The sequence below is a fragment of the Salvia hispanica genome, chromosome 5 (assembly GCF_023119035.1).
Source record: "Salvia hispanica cultivar TCC Black 2014 chromosome 5, UniMelb_Shisp_WGS_1.0, whole genome shotgun sequence".
NCBI lineage: Eukaryota > Viridiplantae > Streptophyta > Magnoliopsida > Lamiales > Lamiaceae > Salvia > Salvia hispanica.
Window position 1 is genome coordinate 9,745,247 of NC_062969.1, and position 20,872 is coordinate 9,766,118.

The 20,872-nt window shown below is 35.9% G+C and overlaps 3 protein-coding genes across 4 annotated transcripts; 2 read left to right on the top strand and 1 right to left on the bottom strand.

Annotated features, from left to right (window-relative positions):
- The first annotated feature begins 714 nt into the window (after positions 1-714).
- Positions 715-10,681, top strand: LOC125187916. Of its 2 annotated transcripts, XM_048084576.1 has the most exons (11): positions 715-843; positions 1,624-2,016; positions 2,483-4,121; positions 4,609-5,976; positions 6,638-6,951; positions 7,208-8,871; positions 9,071-9,443; positions 9,578-9,740; positions 9,933-10,063; positions 10,153-10,244; positions 10,330-10,681. In XM_048084576.1, the coding sequence occupies exons 2-11, from the start codon at positions 1,790-1,792 to the stop codon at positions 10,404-10,406; spliced, it is 6,048 nt and encodes a 2,015-aa protein (XP_047940533.1). In that variant the 5' UTR covers positions 715-843; positions 1,624-1,789; the 3' UTR covers positions 10,407-10,681. The 2 variants fall into 2 exon arrangements, with proteins under 2 accessions (XP_047940533.1, XP_047940534.1); XM_048084577.1 differs by lacking the exon at positions 715-843 and having other exon boundaries at positions 9,960-10,063.
- A 947-nt stretch (positions 10,682-11,628) lies between these two features.
- LOC125189367 lies at positions 11,629-12,033 on the top strand. The gene has a single exon (XM_048086648.1). It carries the CDS (start codon positions 11,629-11,631, stop codon positions 12,031-12,033), a length of 405 nt encoding a protein of 134 aa, XP_047942605.1.
- Positions 12,034-14,244: 2,211 nt separating this feature from the next.
- LOC125190300 (triosephosphate isomerase, chloroplastic) lies at positions 14,245-17,643 on the bottom strand. The gene is made up of 9 exons (XM_048087571.1): positions 17,378-17,643; positions 16,843-16,869; positions 16,128-16,197; positions 15,908-16,031; positions 15,473-15,557; positions 15,221-15,353; positions 14,906-15,079; positions 14,616-14,698; positions 14,245-14,536 (listed from the first exon to the last, which is right to left on the bottom strand). Exons 1-9 carry the CDS (start codon positions 17,579-17,581, stop codon positions 14,480-14,482), a joined length of 957 nt encoding a protein of 318 aa, XP_047943528.1. The 5' UTR covers positions 17,582-17,643; the 3' UTR covers positions 14,245-14,479.
- Between the last annotated feature and the right edge of the window lie 3,229 nt (positions 17,644-20,872).

The window sequence follows — 20,872 nt, forward strand, 5'->3', positions numbered from 1 at the left end:
TATTTTATTAACCTGAGGATATCTATATCTATATATCTTACCTGTGTGGTGCATGACATAGAGTATTTTCTTAAAAATTTATATAATATCAAATTAGTATACATTAAAAATATAAAGTCAAAATCATTTATTAAAATAAGTTTATAATAGTTGATTAAAATCTATTAGAAATCTAACAAAAAAAACTGTACACACACATCAACAATACTTCCTAAGAATATACATAGTTGACTAGTGAAACAATGGTCACAAAAAAAAAAAAAGAAAAAAACATCACATGAAATAATAAAACATTAACTGATAAATTCTGAAACAATTTTTTTTTTTTTTCAGATATGACAACAATCATATAAAAAGTTTCACTAAACTGAGTTCAAGTATAACTCACATAAAACATTACACTGAAAAGCAGAATCTCATATATGCTAAATAATTATGTATTCAATAATGATAATGATAATGAAAAACAATTAAATTAAACTAAAATCTACTAATAATGAAATGAACACAGTGATGGCAAATTAATTACAAGTTGAGAATGTTAATTCATGGAAGCAGCATAGAAAAAAAGAACACAAAATTGAGTTCATGTTAACATAATTTTGAATTTTGGAATTTTTGTGTATTACTATGTAATTACAGAAAATTATAGGAGTATAGTAGTAGTCTAATTTAGTTTTTACAAATTTGAATTGAAGCTAGTAACAGTTAGCACCCAAACGGCCCAACTCCAAATAAGGATTACTAATTTCTCTCACGCCGCCATCGCCGCTCAGACGCCGCGCCGCCTGGCATCTGGTATCCCACTCCACCCTCTCCGACCACCTACACGCTCACTTGAAGGTAAAATTTTGTGTTCTATTTTGGCTGTTTTGTATAAAAATTTCTTTTGAATGTGGTGTGGCTGTTTTATACTTTGTCTTCCAAAATTAGTGTGTTTATGAAGTTGTAATTCATTGTGCCAACACCAAATATAGCATCTAAAACACCATTAAAACCAATCCCAATTGAATATCAGTGACTCTGCAATCTTCTTTTATTCATTGTGATTCTGCAAAACTCAACCATTATTGTGTTGTAAGTATCAGTTACCATAACTTTACACAAAAAGCCTATCTATCTTCTTCCCTTCCCCTACAAAAACCTACCACCCCAACCCTCAATTCCTTTCCTAATTCATCATGGCTTCCTCTGCAGCACGTTGCCAATTTAATTACTACTTTTTCGCAGCCAGGGTATGAAAGAGAAAATATGGGTATAGGTTTGCAGTTTCTCAATTGTATTCCAGAAAAATCGGGCCCAGTCTATGTTCTGTAGTCATTGATATATAATACACAAGTTCTGTTTCTGATTTTTTGGGTATTTTGCTTGTTGCTGGACTGCTCAAACCCTAATCATTATTTTGTGTTCAATTGCTGGATGGAGTTTAGGGTATAAGTTTGATTATCCATGCTTGTATCACATTCTTTCGGAGGGTTTATATTATTTGTGCAGAAAGTGGGGTTAAATTTGTACGTTTTGTTAATTTACTTGCTGCTGAGATACTTGGGTGTTGTTGGCTTGAATATTTTCAGTGTCAAGGTCTCTATAAAATATTACTGAAGCCTTTTTTTTCTTCTGCAGTGGAGAGGTGTATAACTTTGTTTTCTTTTTTCGGACTGATTGAGTGGAAGAGCTCTTGATTGACTAGCTACATTACATATATTGGATAGAGAGAAGGACAAGTTGCATGTATTGTGCGTGTCAGATTTAATCAAGTTGCACAAGATTCCAGCGTTCTCACTTCATAATGGACAGCGACGTTCCTTCTTCCCGCCGGAGTAGCTGCAGTCATGGAGGAGCGAAGTCACACACTAAGAAAAGGAAGCTGAGAAGCGCGGATATTGTCGAACAAGTGCCAGAAATTTCAAAATCTGCTCGCTTCGATGAATCGCTCGGAGGTGTGGAAGAGCATTTGCCGTGGAAGAATTTGCAGCTGATTCTGTCGCTACAAGACAAAAACGTTGATATCAGGAAGTACGTTTACTATGCTTTTATTGTGCATATGTTGTTTTAATGGATTGAGCTCGTCGTGTTTAGATGCCTATAAGTTATTGCTATTACAAGGATTTATGAGAAAATAGTTTGAGGCGTGTGAATATTTAGTAGCATTCATAGAGGAAATTAGATGTGAGCAAGTTGAGAAAACTTGTTCTAGCGGCGTGAAGGTTTTGAACGGCCAGTTTTGAGATGTAATTACAGTTTATGAATTCATTATCTATAAAAATTTATAAGTAGTCGTTGCGAATTACTTTGTTTTTGTTCTATTGAGTCAAGTTGTGTGTGTGTGTGTGTGTGTGTGTAAACATGTATGATGATGAGAACTCAATGATTGTTTTTTTGCTCTGTCTGAAAGTTGATATATTATTCTGCTTAACTATATTTAGTTTATGCAATCCTTTGGAATCCAATACATGTTTTATGATAAAGAGGTCTACTGCAGGAACATTGATTTGGCATTTGATTATGCAAAATCAAGCAATAATGAAGACATGGATGATATTGGCCGGAGGTCGCAGGTGTTGGATACATCAAGAACGATAGTTTTCGTAAGCAATTGGATCCAATCATGTCTCATTTCTTCAGAAAAGAAAACAAGGCATGATGAAGGAGCACCTCAGTTTGAAACTTCTGGGTCAATTATGGATCTTAGATGCTGGAAAGTCTTTCATTTCTGCTTGGAAGAGTCGAAAAAACTTAATCTTTCATTGACATGTTCTAGGGACTTTTTACGGGTGATTCATGCAATTGCAAGGGATGCATCATCTTTTGTAAATGGAACGTCCTCAGCTGTTAAGGAATCACTTTCAGGAGAACAAATACAAATTTATGATGTTGTGCTTGATTGTGTCTCGATGATATTCTCATTCCATGGTGGAATTGCTAACAAAAATTTAGACCTGTGGATTTTACTCATGGATAAAGTGATTGACTCAGCCTTGAAAGTTTTAATGGGCCAGCATGACGGAAGCAAGCTTGGGGATTTCATCTTGCGGTTAGCTTGTTATTTGTTTGAGCCATTTGCTAAGTTTCTATGTGTTCACCCGACACGTAAAAATGGTTTCCAAAATTTCATTGATAAGCTTCTTGAGCCTCTGCTGCACTTGCTACATGTTTTGCATTCTATACCTTGTGACAGTGGTGATGAATGGAAAGTTAATATAACTAAATGGGTGGAAGAAGTTTTGGCTCAAGGACTATTTCACCCCACTCATATTGAAGGATTTCTCAGCTTGCAGAGTTCTGTTAGATATAGAAATTTGTCTGATACTTCCATAAAAGATGGAAAGCTGGTGAACAAAAGTTATCACAGGCATCTATTTGATGAAGTGGAGAAGATAGTAGCAAAGAAAAATGACTTCGCATTAATTGGTTTAGGAAAGTTGCTTCACTTGTTTGTTTGTTGTGTTATGAAGCAAAATGGAATTTCAGTTGGTAGTGGAGTTCCTAGGGGGCCAAATTTCAGCTCGACCACTCATGTTTCAAGTACCCCCCATCGTAGCCAGACAATGGTTTCAAAAGTGACTTCTTCAAGTCACAGTCAGAGCATGAATACTGAACTTCGGAGATCAGTATTTGACTTTTACATACAGATCATGGAATATCTATTGGCAGATATCAATAAATATCTCCAAACAGAAGGGGAATTAGGTTCTGCATTATATAATGTTTGTAAAACACTAAGATCCATTAATGGTATACTTTTTAGCCTCATTTGTGACAAACTGTACCTAAGAACTGAGGATACCTCTGAAGGGGCTTCCCAGAATTTCTTGAGGTCTGTCCATGCTGTGTTGATGTCATTATCTGCCAAAACTGAAACATCATCTTTTGGCAATGATGAAAAATCAAATGGGGAAGTATTGATTTCATTGAGGACAGAGCTTATGGTTAGTATACATCACTTGTTAAATATTGAGTATGAGGTTGTTGGAGATGATCTAGAAAGCTTATGGATGATGATTTTCTCCTCTGCTACCAGCTGCTACAGTTCAATGGATATGCCAAGTCAGCCTTTGCTGTCCTCAGAGATATTGAATCTGAGCTGCAGGCTTATCGACATATATAGTGACCTTCGACAGGTGAGAGACCATACATAGTATGTGCTATTATTTCTTCATATAACTTTATTTGCTTAGTATGTCTTTGATAAATGATCATTGGATTTCCGTTGTCCTGACATAAAAGTTTTAACATTTTTTTAGTTGGGCGAAGGGGGGCAATGAGGATTGAAGCCTGGACCTCTCTCTTTACAAGGAAGAGGTTCATCGCTTGAAGTTTCTCATGATGCCCTTAGAACTAGACATAAGATCGTGGCACTATTATTTCTTATTTCTTTAACGTAGTTTTCTTTTAGTGAATGAATAAGTATGAATGCAGACTATTTGTTGAATGGAATATGACCAGGCATCGTTCTTTTACCTTCTTCAAACAAACAATTCATTCAATTTAGCTTTTGGAGGCATGATTTTAGCCATTTCTTTATGGGAGCTGACAGCAGAACTATCACAAACTATGTTGATTTGCATGAATTGAAAGTTTTATGACTTGTGTATTAAACTTGTGTAGGTGGATTCTGCTATCTATGCACTATGTAAAGCAGTGAGGCAATCTTTGTTACTTGTGAGGGATAGTGAAGCATATTCAAATTCATTGAGCGTGCTGTTCTGCTCTTCAAAATTTAGGCTCTCTCTTAGCAATGCTATCAAAACCATACCCGAAGGGCAAGGATCTGCTTGCCTTAGGCAGTTCTGTACAGATATTAAGGAATCTCTGGAGTGGGTGAGATTTGGAGATGAGCCAGCTGGTATAGGTGAAACAGTGAAGTCAAATTCATATAGCTCTGATTCGCTACAAGGCCATTTGCGAGCAGAACTCCTGGGGAAGATATTGTGTGAAGTATATGCAATCATTCTCGACTCAATACCAGTTACTTCTGGTAATAGCTATTCAATTGGCGCTTCTTTGAAGATTTTCATAGAAATTATACGCCCGAGCTTGGGTAGGCTGTTTACCCTTCGGCTGGATAGTGGCATAGAAATTTTGAGCAAGAGTACTGGAACTGACAATGTAACTATATGCTGGTTCTTGGTGCTCTTATTGCGTTTGATAGTATCCTGCAGAAGCTTATTTCGGCAAGCCATCAGCCTTATGCCTCCTGATGCTTCAAAGAAGATGTCTGGAGTAATAGGTGATTCTTTAACTGTTCACTGCGGAAGGGATTGGTTGGAGATGACCGCGTCCACTGGTGAAGGCTTTCTTTCCTGGATCCTGCCACCTTCAGTGTCCCTCCTTGATGTTATAAATTCTGTTTCAGATATTTGCATTCAAGATTCTGCTGTACTTTGCCCACCACTGGTGTATGTTTTAAATGTAATGGCTCTCCAGAGACTTACTGACTTAAATAGACTGATACAGTCTTCTGAGTATATGCTACAGTGGAACCAAATGAAGGACCAGACTAAGCTTAATGATGATGCTGATCTGTCTTTCAATCGTAAGCAAATCCGGAAATGGACAAAGTGTGTCACAAAATTGAGAGAAGAAGCTGCCAGTCTGACAGAATTTATGTTGGAATGCCTTCTGTCTGTTGCCAAGGACAAAGAGTCCTCATCCTTTCAGGGTGGTGATGCAGATGGTTCCCAGATTCGTGGTCTGCATGATCATAATTCATCAGACATTGCCTCAGGCTTCTTGGATGAGAAGTCATTGACATCTGTTCTGTGGCAGTTATTTTGTAAAAATGTTGATATATGGTGCTCTTATGCTAGCAAGAAGCACTCAAGGAATTTTCTTACACATATAATCAAGAGTTCCCTTTCCTGTTTAGTCAGCTTGCAAGAGCACGATATAAGTACAACTGGGCACCTGAAGACAAGAACTGTACCGCAGATAGCATTGGAGTTTCTAAGCAACATCATATCTTATGAGCAAAGAGTAAGATGCAATTAAATACTGCATATAGGAGACATTCTTCTCTGCTATCCATGTTATTTCGTTTCATCCAGTGCTAACAGTCTTAATTGAAATGTTAAGGGGACAGTACATGCTACTTCATAAGAAAACAATCTGATTAAAAGATCCATAAGCATGAGTTGGGTGAGAAACATATGATTTGATGAATGATTACAGAATATACGTGTATTGCAATCATGGCCACCAAGGTTAACATATCAAGGCCCCCCATCCATGCTAAAAAATGAGAAGAGGTGTGCGCAATGTTTAATTATGTAAGAACTAGTCCCAATGAATGATGAATAAGAAGAAACACATATAGCTAAGCTAAGTACCCTTCATGTTTTGTTTTTCAGAGAACCTATGTTAGGCCACTTAATATTCGAATGAAATGGGATTAACCACCTGGTCTGAAGTCATGAGAAATTAGTGCATGATCTTTAAGGAGTCAATATGTAGAAATTTAAGTCTTCGTGGCCATTTCATTCACTCATGATAGATATCTACTTAACTAATTATTTTTACCATTGCATCTTCATTTGACAGTATATACTTACTACCTACTCGCCTTTTCTAATTTTCTTCTTCAATATTAGACGTTGACATCTTTACTTGCCTGCTCCTCTCTGACATTTTTTCTCAGTTTGTCCGCAGATATATGGCGTCAATGTTCTGCAGAATTCTGCAGAAGTCAGTTCTATCTTTATTTAATACTTCTGCAGTTGATTTAAGTGAGTCACCTGATTGGCTCGAGGCAATCGCTGCAGTTGGAAATACATCTGATGTGCAAAGACAGACAAGACAAAATATGGTACCAGATGAATCTAGCGGTGAGCAACTTGATGTTGAATTTGCTAGGTGTCAATGTCTGCTCAATCTTCTGATGCGGATGCCAGAAGAATACCTAAGTTTGAAATCTTCATCATTGTACATAACGTACATTCTCAATTTTGAAAGGTAAATTATGCAATAGTATATCTTGTTTCCCTTCTTAAAACTTATATACTGTGTAATTAAACGTGAATTGCATTTAAGAGGTGGCATATTCAACTGAACAATAAAATTGCGTTTCTACTCTGAATCCTTCTGACTTACACCTTGGAAATTGTATATTCAGTTATTCACACATTGAATGAACATATACATCTCAGCTTTAATTTTGTGATGGGCTTGCTTCACATTTTTCTCTTATGTTTGGTGATTTATTCTTTAGGATTCTGGTTGGGAGCTTGTTAGGCGAGCACAGCCAAACATGGTCCCTCAATTCTTATCAGATATTGCGATTGCTTGTGACCTGTAGAAAGGCTCTTCACATTTTAGCTGTAGCTTCTAGCAAAAATAATGTGAATGGGTGTCAATCACTATGCTTATTTCCTTTGCCATGGCTTCTAAAATCATTGTCAGTGGCAATTGAGTTTCAACCTGCATTCCCCGAAGATGTCGCTTTCGAAGCTAGAGCTGCACTTTTCTCATTTTTGGATTACACATCTCGTGTGTTGCTGATGGTTACTGAAAACCAGTATCAACATTCAATTAGCTCTGCTGTATCTGTTAGGAATACCCACACAAAAAGAGAAAATGCAGATCGGATCAGTGAACAATCTGGCCTTCTATCATCTCCAAAAGAGACTTTGGTTACATCTCAAAGTATCTCAGAATTAACAAAGGCATTAGAAGAAGACCTGCAAAAGTCTTTGACCACTGCCAGGGAGGCATCTGGTGATAAGAAAAGAGAGTGCATGACTGGACCTCAGAGTTTGAATAAGTTATCATCCACAATTGCTTCTTTCCAAGGACTATTATGGGGCATAGCTTCTGCTTTAGGTGGCCAAAAAGCAGGTGCTAGTAATTCCAGAATGAAGTCTTCGAGTTATGATATCGAACTGATGAGAAGAATTAAGTCGTGTGTAGAATCATACGTGGAATTTACAGTAAGTTTTGTGAAGGCGGTGTTTATTGAGGATAATCTGAATCCCTGCATGACTGCAGGCAGTGATGAATTGAGACCAAGAGCCTCATGTAGACAGTACAGTGCTTCCAGAGATGGGACAAATGAGGGGTGCCCTAATGAGGAAATGGCGCCGTCTGATGTAATCAGTTGTCCTACAAAATGTGAGCCTAAGGGAAAATCCCGTTTATCATTTCCAGACCTGGAAGCTTTTCTGAGTGAGGTTCCACATAAGAAACTTCATCTTAAGAAATCATTGCTGATGAAAGTTTTCGAAGCTGAGAATACTGAGGCAGCTTTTTTTCTTGGACAGCTGTTTATTGCATGTTCAGCTATTTTAAGACTCAACATGCAGACTGAATTGACTTCCTTATCTTGGAGCTTGTTTCCAATTGTGCTAGACATTTCTGAGTTTATGCTGATGGAATTTTCCAGAAGTGAATTGCCAAATCAATTCGCTTTGTTTTTGTTAGATGGTGTTGTGAGATTCCTTGAAGAGCTTGGAAATTACTTTCCGCATATTGATCCTTCCTTGTCCAAAGATCTTTACATCAAGCTTATAGTCTTGCACCAGAGGGCCATTGGAAAGTGCATCTGTTTACAAGGAAAACAGGCAAAGTTAGCTTCCCAAGAGAGAGGATCACTGACAAAGCTGGCTGGTCAAGTGAATCCCCAATTTTCTTGGGCAAGAAGTCGATTAGTTGAATTGAAGGAAAGGTTGATGATATCATTTAGTACGTATGTTAGGAAATCATCTGAATTTCACTTGCTATCTATCATTCAGGCTGTTGAGAGAGCTTTAGTTGGGGTATGGGGAGACTCAATGACAAATTATGAAATAGTTTGTGGAAATTTAGATGGAGGGGAGGTCTCCTCTGTAGTTTCCGCTGGTATTGTTTGCTTGGATTCAGTTCTTGAATATGTAACAGGTAAATCTTCATTTTCTATACCTATGTACCACTAAAATTTACTATACTATTTTGTTTCTTTGCTTTATTGCATCCATTCTACATATTCAACTAATTTACCATTGATTTACCATTAATTTTTGTTTCTTTGTTCGTTTGTTCCTCATTCTAGTTCCATTTTATTAGATACAGTATTCTCAGTTTCATTTGTGATTTGCAGGGCCTAGGCGTTTAAATATGATAAAAAAACATATCCAGAACCTAGTTGCTGGTCTTTTCAACATCATCCTTCATTTGCAGGGTCCCAGAATCTTCTATGGATATGTCGACGATTCTGACGTACCTGATTCTGGAGCAGTTACTCTCATGTGTATCGAATTACTAACAAAAATATCTGGAAAACCCTCTTTCTTTGAAATGGATGCCTGCCACATCGCACAGTCCCTGCGTATACCTGGGACACTCTTTCAATACTTTCTACAACTTCTGATATCTGAATCTCCTCTCTCATCTGCTCTGGATCGGAAGGCTTCGATGGAGCTTTATGATTATTGTTGCCGTATGCTATGTACTGCTCTAAAGCATCGTAAAAGGTATCTTTCCTTTTTAGTATTGGCCAATTAAATTCGAGCAGCTGAAAATTTTATAATCTTTCTTTTTTCCCGTATTGATGTTCCTCTGAACCATCTCATACTAACTTTTGTTCCTATGCTTCTTGTGCGCATAGCGAGACTCGTCAGTGCATAGCTCTTCTTCAAGATTCAGTGAGTGTACTTCTTCATTGCTTAGAGACGGGAAATACCAACCATGCTGCTGGGAGAGAGATGTTCGCATGGGAAATTCAAGAGGCCGTAATATGTGCGGGTAGTCTGCGAAGAATATATGAAGAGGTGTGCTTTTATTTGCTCCTCTCCTCAAGCCTGTCATTTGACAGTATATTTAGTTATGAAATACTTGTCACTGCTGATATATATCATGTGAACTTATTATTGTTTCTTCGTCTCGTAAAGTTTTCCATATGTTGTTATCAGCATCTGCTTACAAGTTCTTAATGTTTTAATTTCATCGACACGTGCCATCAGCTTTTCCTCAATGAAACCTCTCTTCAGGTACGTCAACAGAAGGATGTTTTTGGGCAATTCTCGTTTCAGTTCCTGTCGCGTTACATATGGGTTTACTGTGGATTTGGCCCAGCTAAAACTGGCATCATGAGGTATTTTCATGCCACAGTTGATTTCCAATGCCTTCTTCATAATCTACACAATCCTCGACACCTTACACAACTCCGGATCATTTTTCCAGGGAAGTAGACGAAGCTTTGAGACCCGGCCTATATGCTCTAATCGACTCATGCTCAGCCGATGATCTTCAACTACTTCACACTACATTTGGAGGTATCTATCTACCTCTAACTCAGATCCTAGATATTGATTTCGAATCATTTGATCTCATTTTCGCAACGGCTCTTGCTTTTGTCAGAGGGCCCTTGCAGAAGTACACTGGCTGCTCTTCAGCATGATTACACAGTTAATTTCCAGTTTGAAGGGAAGGTTTGATTATTAATACATCTATCTCTGGTGCCTCATTACCATGTTCTGTCCTCAGAAGCTTCTAGAATCATCTCCTACACCTCCCAAGTCTTGATTTGATGACATGTTTTGTTTGAGTAAAAAGATATGCATGTAATCTCAAAGTTTTGTTAGCGATAGAATTGATTCTATTTTTATCTTTTTCGTTATCGATTTTGGATATGTATTAATATTGTATTATTCATTCAGCCTTCAGGCGTCAAAAAGCAAATCATTATAATCAAAGCATATTTGTTCTTTAACTAAAGGAGTCTATGATAGCTTGATAAGTGGGATAGTGGGCTTAAAAATGATGTCGAGCATGATTAATGAAATTAATTAATGGTGTACCATACTGACCCCAGCTTAGAAAGAACTTCATGAAGAAGAATATAGACTAAAAATTTACTATTTTTGAAAGACATTTGTCATTCATTCAAAGGACAAATGTGTTGTTCATTGTATGTTACCTATATAACTTAAAATAGACATCCGATTAAAATATTGTGTTGATGGTCTCGATGATTATTGATATTGCTGTCTTATTTTCTGCCCCACCAATCAATATTAGTATTAATTCCTTTTCACATATGCACTCAAATCCGTATTAAGAAAACTGCCTTCACACCGTCTCAATTTTAGATGAGTTATTTCAAACTTATCTCCAAATTTTCTGATGTAAACTTATCTCTAATTTTTCTGATGTTTATAATTGCAAAATTCAATATGAATTTAAAGCCAGAGTTAGGAAAGTCAATTACTCTATACTATCATTTTCAATTAAATCAGGAATAATTTTAAACAAAAACAAGTTTAAGGCGTTATTCAGATTCAAATCCATTTTACCTCAAAACATAATTCCGTTTATGTTTCGACAAAGTTCTAGATTTAAAATAAAAAAAATTAGTTGAAAAACATATTCTAAATTAAGAGAAAAAGTCTAAAAATAAGAGATTCGCATTTGTAAATCAATAAAAACTTTAAAAACGAATATTTAAATTTGCAAGCCCTTATATGGAAGAATCAACGGCGATACACGTTAAAGTCAGTATTCCGCACCACACCCAATAAAAACCATTGGTTTCAATCACTCTCAACAATAAATCAATTAGGCCATCATTCTCAACTGCCTCAGTCAATCACTGCAACACACACACCAAAAATAAAAAACCAAATACCCAAAATCAAATACCTAATTTCCTCGCAATTGATGGCGTATGGAAGATTCCAATCGCCGACTTGTTCAATTCTGGACGCCTTCTCGCTGAATCCGGTGCCGTACCCGGTGCTGCTGATTCTGGCGGTGGTGTCGCTCTTCCTCGGCTTCCAATGGTACGTCTCCTACGAGGACGTGGTGGAGGCGACGGAGGAGAGCATGGGGTGGGTGCTGATGGCGGCGCCGCTGGTGCTGCTCCTGGCCGTGCGGTGGATGTCGGACCGGGAGTACCCAGGGGGGCTGATCTTCGGATCCACGCCGTTTGATCGGCGGAGGAGGGAGTATTACCTGTCGGCGGCGGGGGAGGGGGCGTCGCCGTGGGGAGTGCTGGCGGTGATCGTGCTGCTGCTGGTGTTGGTGCAGTTTCAGTCTACTTTTCTCGAGAGCTGGTTTGGATAGTATTTCTATAAAACAAGTTTCTCGAATTGCTCTATTTTTGTGTTTCTAACTTTGTATTATTGTATATAGTGAGTGTGTATTCATTTTCGTTGCTCTGTTTTTTCCTTTTAACTTAATTACTACTTTTACATATATTATACAATTTAGAGTTTGTTTATACTAGAAATTAGGAGTAGTATTTTTTGAGTTTTAACCTTTTCAAATTTCATAATCAATTTAAAAGTACGACAGCATAACTCAATGACTAAATCCAATTCAAAGGCTAAAGCAATGGTAGTGTACTCCTATGTTCGACTCCAAGGTCTCAGGTTTAAACCTAAACGGCTAAACCCAAAGCACAATATTCACTACTTTTAATACTGGAAATTAAGTCGTGTGAATGTAAATATGATTAGACTCAGATGCTAAAGCTCTCCTACACCTAAGTAGTCTTTTTTTTATGTTTATGTATATTTTACTTTATTAATGGATACTGTATTAATTTATTATGTACGTCATTAATCGTCTCAATGTTAATATGATTGCCACACTAATAGTACTATTTTTTGCTATTAGAAATTACATTTCACTATTTTTTTTCATTTATTTTTTATTAGTATATTTTTTAAAATTCGAACAGAATCAAAATGAAACTTTTAAGTACTTATTAACGGTGTAATATTTATAATGTTAGTCGGGCATACACCAAGAAATTAATTTTATTGTGATAAAGTTGGTACAGGTTCACTTTTCTAAAATTTATGATAAGGTAATAACTGATGTTAATGTACTATTGAGTCATTGACCTAGCAAACGCCTAAATTTAAATTTAGCATATTCACATTTCACTATAAGTGGCTCACCCTTGTTTGCGGCTACTTATATTTAATGCCTTTTTCCTTTCTTTGAGGACTATGATATGCTTGTCTTTTTCTTTTTTGGGGTGTGTTATTTTAGTGATTATAGTATAATATTATTATTCCTAAAATAGTACTTCCTCCGTTTCATAGTAATAGAGGCGTTTCATTTTGAGCACTCATTTAAACAAAATAATAATAAATAGTTAAAGTGGATAAAGAGTAAAGTAAGAGAAAGAATAGTGTAGATAAGACTCTTCACTACATTGTTCTCTCTCTTACTTTACTATCTCTCCACTTTAATTATTTATTATTATTTTTTCAAAATGAGAGCTCAAAATGAAACGCCTCTATTACTGTGGAACGGAGGGAATACTCCGTATAATTTTTTATTTTAAGAATTTTTTAATAATAATAATATATATAGACAGAGAGATGAATGTTAATATATGGAGTATTTTTTTCGTTTTGTTCACATATATATATATGGAGAGTGAGATTATTCCCATTTAGCTCACATTAGCATCAAAAAAATTTATTTAGTTGTTTCTAACATCTTAAAATTATTATTAACATCATTAGTTTTATAAGTTATATAAAAATCAAATATTTATTTATTCTTTTATTCATTAATTGAAATTATAGAAAATAGTTTTTAAACTGTACAATCCATTTACATAACAAGACAGGTAGCCCATCCTCTCATCATGAAACTCCATAACGATTTGTGGTTTTATGTGACTTTACATTTCAGGATCATTTAAAAAAATTGGTTTTATGTGATTTTAAATTTCATGCTCATTTAAAAAAAATCATGCATTGCTAACTTTATATTTCATGTTTATTTACCATCTCGCTCTCATAAAGATTTGTACTTTTAGTATGCAACTTTATATATCCATGCTCATTTAAAAAAAACGCATTACCAAGTCTCTCTCTCATAAAGGTGCTGTAACCAATTCTATAATAACGAAGGTGGCCGACATCGCATTTCTTGGACATTCTTTACTATTCACTTTTCAATTTCACTGTGCTTTTATGGTCGTAAGCAAAACGCAATAAAAATATCGATATAATATGTTATGATTTAATCATTTTTCCACTAATTAATCTACTCATGTGTCTTTACAAGAAACTACAAAAAATTGCATATCCAATTTCGAAACCGTCGGTGTACAAGATAAAACGTGTAGTTTGTCTAACATTCACTAATGTATCACACTAGTACTATACTCAATAACAATAGAGTTGGGCTTTCTTACTATGAATATTGGGCCAAATTAGCATGCACAGGCTAAATGACGACGACAATATATTTCATTTCCATCTTAATGTACATAATTATATTAATGCATGATGAAATTTCCAAAAGAACTAATCCCAAAATTTGAGGAATAACGCCCTCCCTTTTATTTCAGATATATAATTAAAGTTACGAGGTAATGTTACAAACCAACCATGGAAAAATGATGATCCTAGTATGGAAGTCAATAGTTTATCATAGTTTCGGGAGGACAAGGGAAGATATCTACCGCGAGACGGTACGGCCCGCAAGATACTTGTGTTACAGTTGATTCTCTCACTCATTTTTCCTTCCTTTTGATGTGAAACTAGGCAGCCACCTTCTTAGCAGTGACAGAGTTGATGATAGTAGCAAACTCAGGACCCTGCAACACGATGTGAAATGAGAAAACAAAAATTAATGCTCTTAGTTTCGCCTACAAGGGAGGGACGGAGGCTGGTTACCTTTAGAGATGCACCACCAACGAGGAATCCATCAATGTCTTCTTTCTTGGCAAGATCAGCCGAGTTGGCTCCGTTGACAGAACCTGTGGAAGATTTAGGATTCTTAGGGAATTCGATTCACCTAGCATGTTATATTTAAGAACTTATACTTCAATCTAGTAGCTGTTTTCAAGAAATCCAAGTGATCATGACGTGTGCGTTGGATAAATCACATATTTGAACTTATATGCAAATAAATAATTCGCTACCAAATTTCCAAAGTGACAAACTTTGAACTGATAGGAAAATACCTCCGTAGATAATACGTGTTTTAGAAGCAACTTCTGCTGATACATTCTTACTCAGCCAATCCCTAACAGCAGCATGCACTTCCTGGGCCTGCTCGGGTGAGGCCACTTTACCAGTTCCAATTGCCCATACAGGCTCATAGGCAATGACGATATTGTCCCAGCTTGAGACAGCATCTGCACACCATAAAAGGAAACAATCAAAAGTGAGTTGATAATCAATATGCACCATAAATTGAGTTCAAACAACTTTCTTTCGTAAGTTTAGTTTCCTTTTGTGTGTGGCATGTAGTGGTGGGGTAGGGAGTCTAAACTTGCCAGCATAAGCCTTTAATTGCCGAAAGCAAACATCAAATGTTTTTCCAGCTTCTCTTTCTTCCAACAACTCCCCAATGCAAGCTATTACTCCTACACCTTGGCTCAAGGCATAAGCAGCCTTCTTTCCTATGAACTACAAAAACATAGTACTTTATCAGGCTTTCAAACATTTAAGTAAACAGGGTAAGAGTTACAGCAGCACATTACAGCCTTCTTGTCAAAACAATCTTAGCTATGTTCAGTTGCTCTTACTTGATCATCTTCTCCTATTACATGTCTCCGCTCAGAATGCCCAAGAACGACCCACTTGCATCCTAAGTCTTTCAGTTGCTCCACGCTGCAATGAATGAAAAAGAGCACATGTTATGACATGTTACAATAGTGCTACTACATTATTACTGTACGAGAACCAACAAATATATACTGTTAAAGTGTTTCAATAAGACCATCAGACAATATACAACCAAGAGAATTGTTGCATTTCTGAATGTAAAAGATAGCCATGTACGAATCACATGATAAATAAATCTATTAAAGACGAATATTGTAAATATTGCAGAGTTCAAAAAGGGTAATCAATCTGAGGACCACATGAGCAAACAGCACACAATCCAATTATTTTTCATGTCACAAGCACAAAAATTCCTGGTTATTTCAGGGTAGCATTTGCAAGTTGCAACCACACACCTGATTTCTCCAGTGAAAGCACCACCTTTTCCAATCCAACAATTCTGGGCTGCTATATCAATCCGATCAGTCAATGAATTCTTGACTTGATCAATGTAGACGAAAGGAGGCGATACAACAACATCTGCATATTATTCAATGTAAAAAATATATAAGGAAGGCTTATAATACAAGACTGCTTATTCAAATGATAAGGACTAATACTTTTACAATAACTTACCAACATCAGATTCAAGGGTTGCACTGTTCAAGTCCGACACGAGCTTGCTGATGGACTCTTTAGTCCCATTCTAAGTATATTGTTCAAAAATGTAAGGTAAAATCAGAAAACAAGAAACAAGATGCTACAAAGAATTGGGAAGAAAGCCATATAATTACTTGAGATTAAGATAGATTACTTGTGTGGAACACAGCCCAGTGAAACTTACTACGATTCAGTTCTTAAACTCAGTTACTCAGGACAAGGCTAACGAAAAATATGGCTTGTATAAGATGAGGAAAAACCTATTACTCCTACTATAAATTTAAAACCACATTGTGCCCACAATGAGCATATGCATATGATCATCATATTCCCAATTCAAGATTTTTAATAAAATTGTTACTCTGAGACCTTCCAGTGTGATCACCATCTTCTATATAGATCTAGTCCCAATTGATTTCAGCATATGGCTAAGATTTGTACTCAGTTCACTATAGTTTACAAGTAAATAAGAAAAATCCAGCGCATGGACTTTATCAACGATTCAAATTTCACATGACTCGTTTCCAAGAGCAGATTTTAGTTCAAATTGGCATAACTTACAAAGAAAAAGAATTTTAATATGCAGACGTCATCTCACAAGAAAAAAGAATATATGTGAGCTGTTTGTTTCTAACAGCCAACAGTTAAGGAATAGCACAAAAGATGGAAATTGGGCGAAAAGAGTGCTTACACATTTCCAATTCCCACCAACGAAGAACTGCAAGGAAAATGGAAAAAACAATCACTCTCTGAACAAAGAAAGCTCATGTAACCTTCACCTAAACATAGATAAAAATTCGGAGATGACAACAACAGCTAACGACATAGTATTAGCAATAATCAGGTAGCATCATAATACACAAATGGCCAAAACTTTTATAGTACATAAAATTTAAAACAATCAAAACTATTTTTTCAATCTAAAAGTCAATAGCTTAAATTTTATTACTATTAACATTAAAATTTCCCCTAAATTAAAGCCTATTATCCAAAAACACAGTTACTGAAATTCATTCTCGAGACCAATTTGCCATATCAAACTAGCTATTCAACAAAGTTGAAGTTCTCAATCCACAATAATCGCATAGACACTCACAAATACAGAAAGGCATATCTGCAAAAATGCAACTCTCTCCTCCAAAAACCTATAACAAAATGCAAGTGATTGAATATTTTCCAGATCTGCAATAACCGCATCGAGAAAAAAAAACAAAAATGCAAGTCACCTTTCCGGATCCTGCCATGGCGACGACGCCGCGGCAAGCTTTGGCGGAGGAGGCGAGGCGGATGTGCGAGGCGACATTCTGGAAAAACGATTGATTGGAGTTGGCGGTGGAGGCGTCGAGCTTGAGGAAGGATTTTCGGAGGCCGGAGAATTGATTGAGCTGGCTGGTGACGGCGCCGGCGAGAGAGGTGGAGACAACCGCCATTTTTGGGTGCTTGTACGTGGACTACAGGTGAGTGAACTCGGTGTTATCTCTCTCTATCTCTATATATCTGGATACCGTAATTTGCCAACATGTGGCGTCGCGTTATGTGGTAAATCGCCTTCACCTACCACGGCTTCCCACGCGATGACGTGGAGCGTGGCATGCACATGCCCTAATGTTTGGTGAATAAGGCCCATCGAGCCCATACATATTTTGTAGAATGAGCTTATCATAAATGGCGACAACTTTCTAGGATGACGGATGACCCTAGGCACACCATTCCATTATTAATACTTGTGTTTAATGGTTTGAAATAAATTAATGTATGAATAAATAAATGGAGATAATTTTTAAAATAAAATATATATATTTTGGTTGGATAAATGAAAATAGAAAGTGTATATATTTTTACAGGAGGAAAAATTTGAAAATAAAATATCTTATAGGCTCAATCATCAAAATACGTATTTAAATAATTGGAACTCTGTTATGAAGTTTCATACTTCCACATCGTATTTGACTTTTTTAAAGAAAAAGATGTTTTTTTTTCTAAAACTCAGTGGGTGAGTTTCGATGAATGCTTGCTTGCTTTATAGGCTCAATCATCAAAATGTTTTTGTTTTTTTTTTTTGTATGTAATCAGTGGCGGACGACGCAGTGTTTTGATATTGAGAGTTCCAAACTACTAAGTACTTCTTTCATCTTAAAAAATATTTTTCATCGTTTTTTCGTCTGTCTATCAAAATTAGTCTCGTACTAAATATGAAGTCATTCATAATTTATATAGTTCTCTCTCATATTAAACCTATAACGAATTGAAACCCGTGTCGCCCACTAATGAGAATATTTTCGCAGATGAAGGAAGTACTAATGATTGTTGTTTTAAGTGTCAATGATGTCATAAATGTCCCTAAAAAATATTATAGAGCTACAAATAATGATAAATGATGAGAGATAAATAATTTGAAATGTGCAATATATATAAAGAACATTACTTAATAATTTTACATTAATAATATTTACATAAATAAAAATAGATAAAATAAATAAAATTGCTGAGAGTATGAAAATGTATAAACAAATTAATTCATTGCTAGCACATTAACTACAAGAATCATAAAATAAATTGATTAATTGGCAAATGACTCGTAAAATTAGCTAATGTATAAGATTTTTTTTTTTTTTAAAAGGCAACAATCTTCAAAGGCGCCGCTAGAAGATTTCGCTCTCATGGTCTTTTGGTTGAAAGACAACGCAACTAACCAACTAAGCTACTGAGTGAATTTATATTTTGTTGTATGCATAGTACTAGTAAACCTTGAAATGACTGGGGTTCCAAGAAATCCCATGCTCCAAACCTTGAAATGACTAGGGTTCCAAGAAATCCCATGCTCCAACGCAGGTCCGCCAATGTGTATAATAAGAGATGTTATTGGTGATCCACATTGCCTGCATTGGATTCCAGTAGAAGGAAGGACTGTAATAATCAAATGAGAAATGAGAAATAAGAAACTTCGGATTTGGTTTGTCAAAATTGTTTTTACAGCTGTGGACCTTCATATTAGATAAATAAAAGATAGCAGTGCTATTATTTTGCAAATTTGAAGTTTATATACGTGGGTGCATGCGAATAAACTTCAATTGTTTCCAATTCTTTGCAGGCCTTACTATGAGATGAGGCACATAAATGAAACAGTTGTTGTAGTCTTGTAGATATAGGTGCTGGACACTCGAGCTACAAAAATAATTCCATCAAATCAAACATTACATGCAATATTATCAGAAAAGATTGGTTGAAAAAAAAAGAACAACAAGTAACCAAGACATTGAAAACATCTTTCCATCCACCTTCACTAGCATCTAACCATCTAGACATTCAGCATCCAACAAGTAACACCATAATTTTTTTACAGCCACTAACCTTACCCTTTCTTGTTGCAAACAAAGTAGCAGTGTATGATTAATACATCGTATCATCCACTATTTTTGATACACCATTTCATGACATTATCATTTTTCGTATTCATATCTGATGTTCGATCCACCTTCAACCATTGGAGTAATTAATTGATGTGGTCAACATCTAAAATATTTTACTAGCATAGAATATTGGAGAAGAACGTACTGTACTTGAAAATTATATGTCAGTATCGATCATAAAGAGTACTCCAGTTGCAAAGTTACATACAACAAAAAAAAATTGAAAATCTATACAATATATAAAAGGGGAGTTTTGGAGAAATACAAGATTGCCATTTAATTTTAAAAATTATTTAAAAATAAATATATATAATTTAAAGTCTATGTGTGATTAAGTGGATCTAACTGATAGAATAAAAATAAATCTCCATTACCTAAATAACCTTTCCCATCAGCTTGTAATTACCACCCCACTAATATGTCACACTAATGACGAACGAAACAAACCCTATAAATGAAGACTTTCGTACTACACTTGTCTTTCTCATGGAATAGCAACATGTTTCAAATCTTTTATAATTTCCAATGTGATTGTGATTGCTATCATAATCGGTGAGCTTTGCTTAGATGAGCAGTATACGATGCTTGATTACTCTCTTCCGAATTTTGACCAATTCGAGCTCTGCCGCACCGGAAATCTCTGCAGAGCATTCTTAGTTTTCCATCTCACCGGGACCCACATGGCTGAGGACTGAGGAGGAAGGCGTCGGCGCCACCACGGGAGCCTTTGCCGCCTCCGCAGCATGCACAACGGGCATATGGCGGTGGAGAATGAAGATAATGGGCAGCTTTGGGAAGGTATTAAGTAGGAAGAGAGTGGAAGAAAGATGCTGGAGAAAGAGGGATTTGGAGAAGAAGTAGCCGCTCATCTATCATTTCTTCTAACACTGTTTTCCGTCTATATTATTGGGTTGTTTCATTGTTATATAGGATTAAATAAATAGTGATTTTATGTTACATTTTATTGTTTAATAATTTATATTTTGGATGTAAAATAGTTTATTGCCTTTAGTTAAGATTAATGAGATTTGTTGAACTCCTATAGTTACGCTGTATCCCTATTTAATCTTTCATTCCCAAAATTTAAAAGATTGGATATATATACAAAGTTGTATTATTCCATGGTTCTAGCTTCTAGGGAGTATATATTAGATTACCACTAATTGTGATACGAAAGCATGACACACGCTTGAACTTCATATTAATATTTAATTTTATTGAACTATCCTATTGTTTGCTACGTCAATCGTTTTATTAGAAATTTCATTTTATATCAATTATTGTTACACTTCTATACATGTATAAAAGGCG

What these genes read in the sequence shown, in the direction of transcription:
- LOC125187916 (XM_048084576.1), top strand. Translation starts at nt 1,790, where the DNA reads ATGGACAGCGACGTTCCTTCTTCCCGCCGGAGTAGCTGCAGTCATGGA. An exon ending in TACATTCTCAATTTTGAAAG is followed by an intron (nt 6,952 to 7,207) that starts GTAAATTATGCA and finishes TTTATTCTTTAG; the next exon opens with GATTCTGGTTGGGAGCTTGT. An exon ending in GCTCTAAAGCATCGTAAAAG is followed by an intron (nt 9,444 to 9,577) that starts GTATCTTTCCTT and finishes TTGTGCGCATAG; the next exon opens with CGAGACTCGTCAGTGCATAG.
- LOC125189367 (XM_048086648.1), top strand. Translation starts at nt 11,629, where the DNA reads ATGGCGTATGGAAGATTCCAATCGCCGACTTGTTCAATTCTGGACGCC.
- LOC125190300 (XM_048087571.1), bottom strand. Translation starts at nt 17,581, where the DNA reads ATGGCGGTTGTCTCCACCTCTCTCGCCGGCGCCGTCACCAGCCAGCTC. An exon ending in AACCCTTGAATCTGATGTTG is followed by an intron (nt 16,032 to 16,127) that starts GTAAGTTATTGT and finishes AATAATATGCAG; the next exon opens with ATGTTGTTGTATCGCCTCCT. An exon ending in GCTTTCACTGGAGAAATCAG is followed by an intron (nt 15,558 to 15,907) that starts GTGTGTGGTTGC and finishes CATTCATTGCAG; the next exon opens with CGTGGAGCAACTGAAAGACT.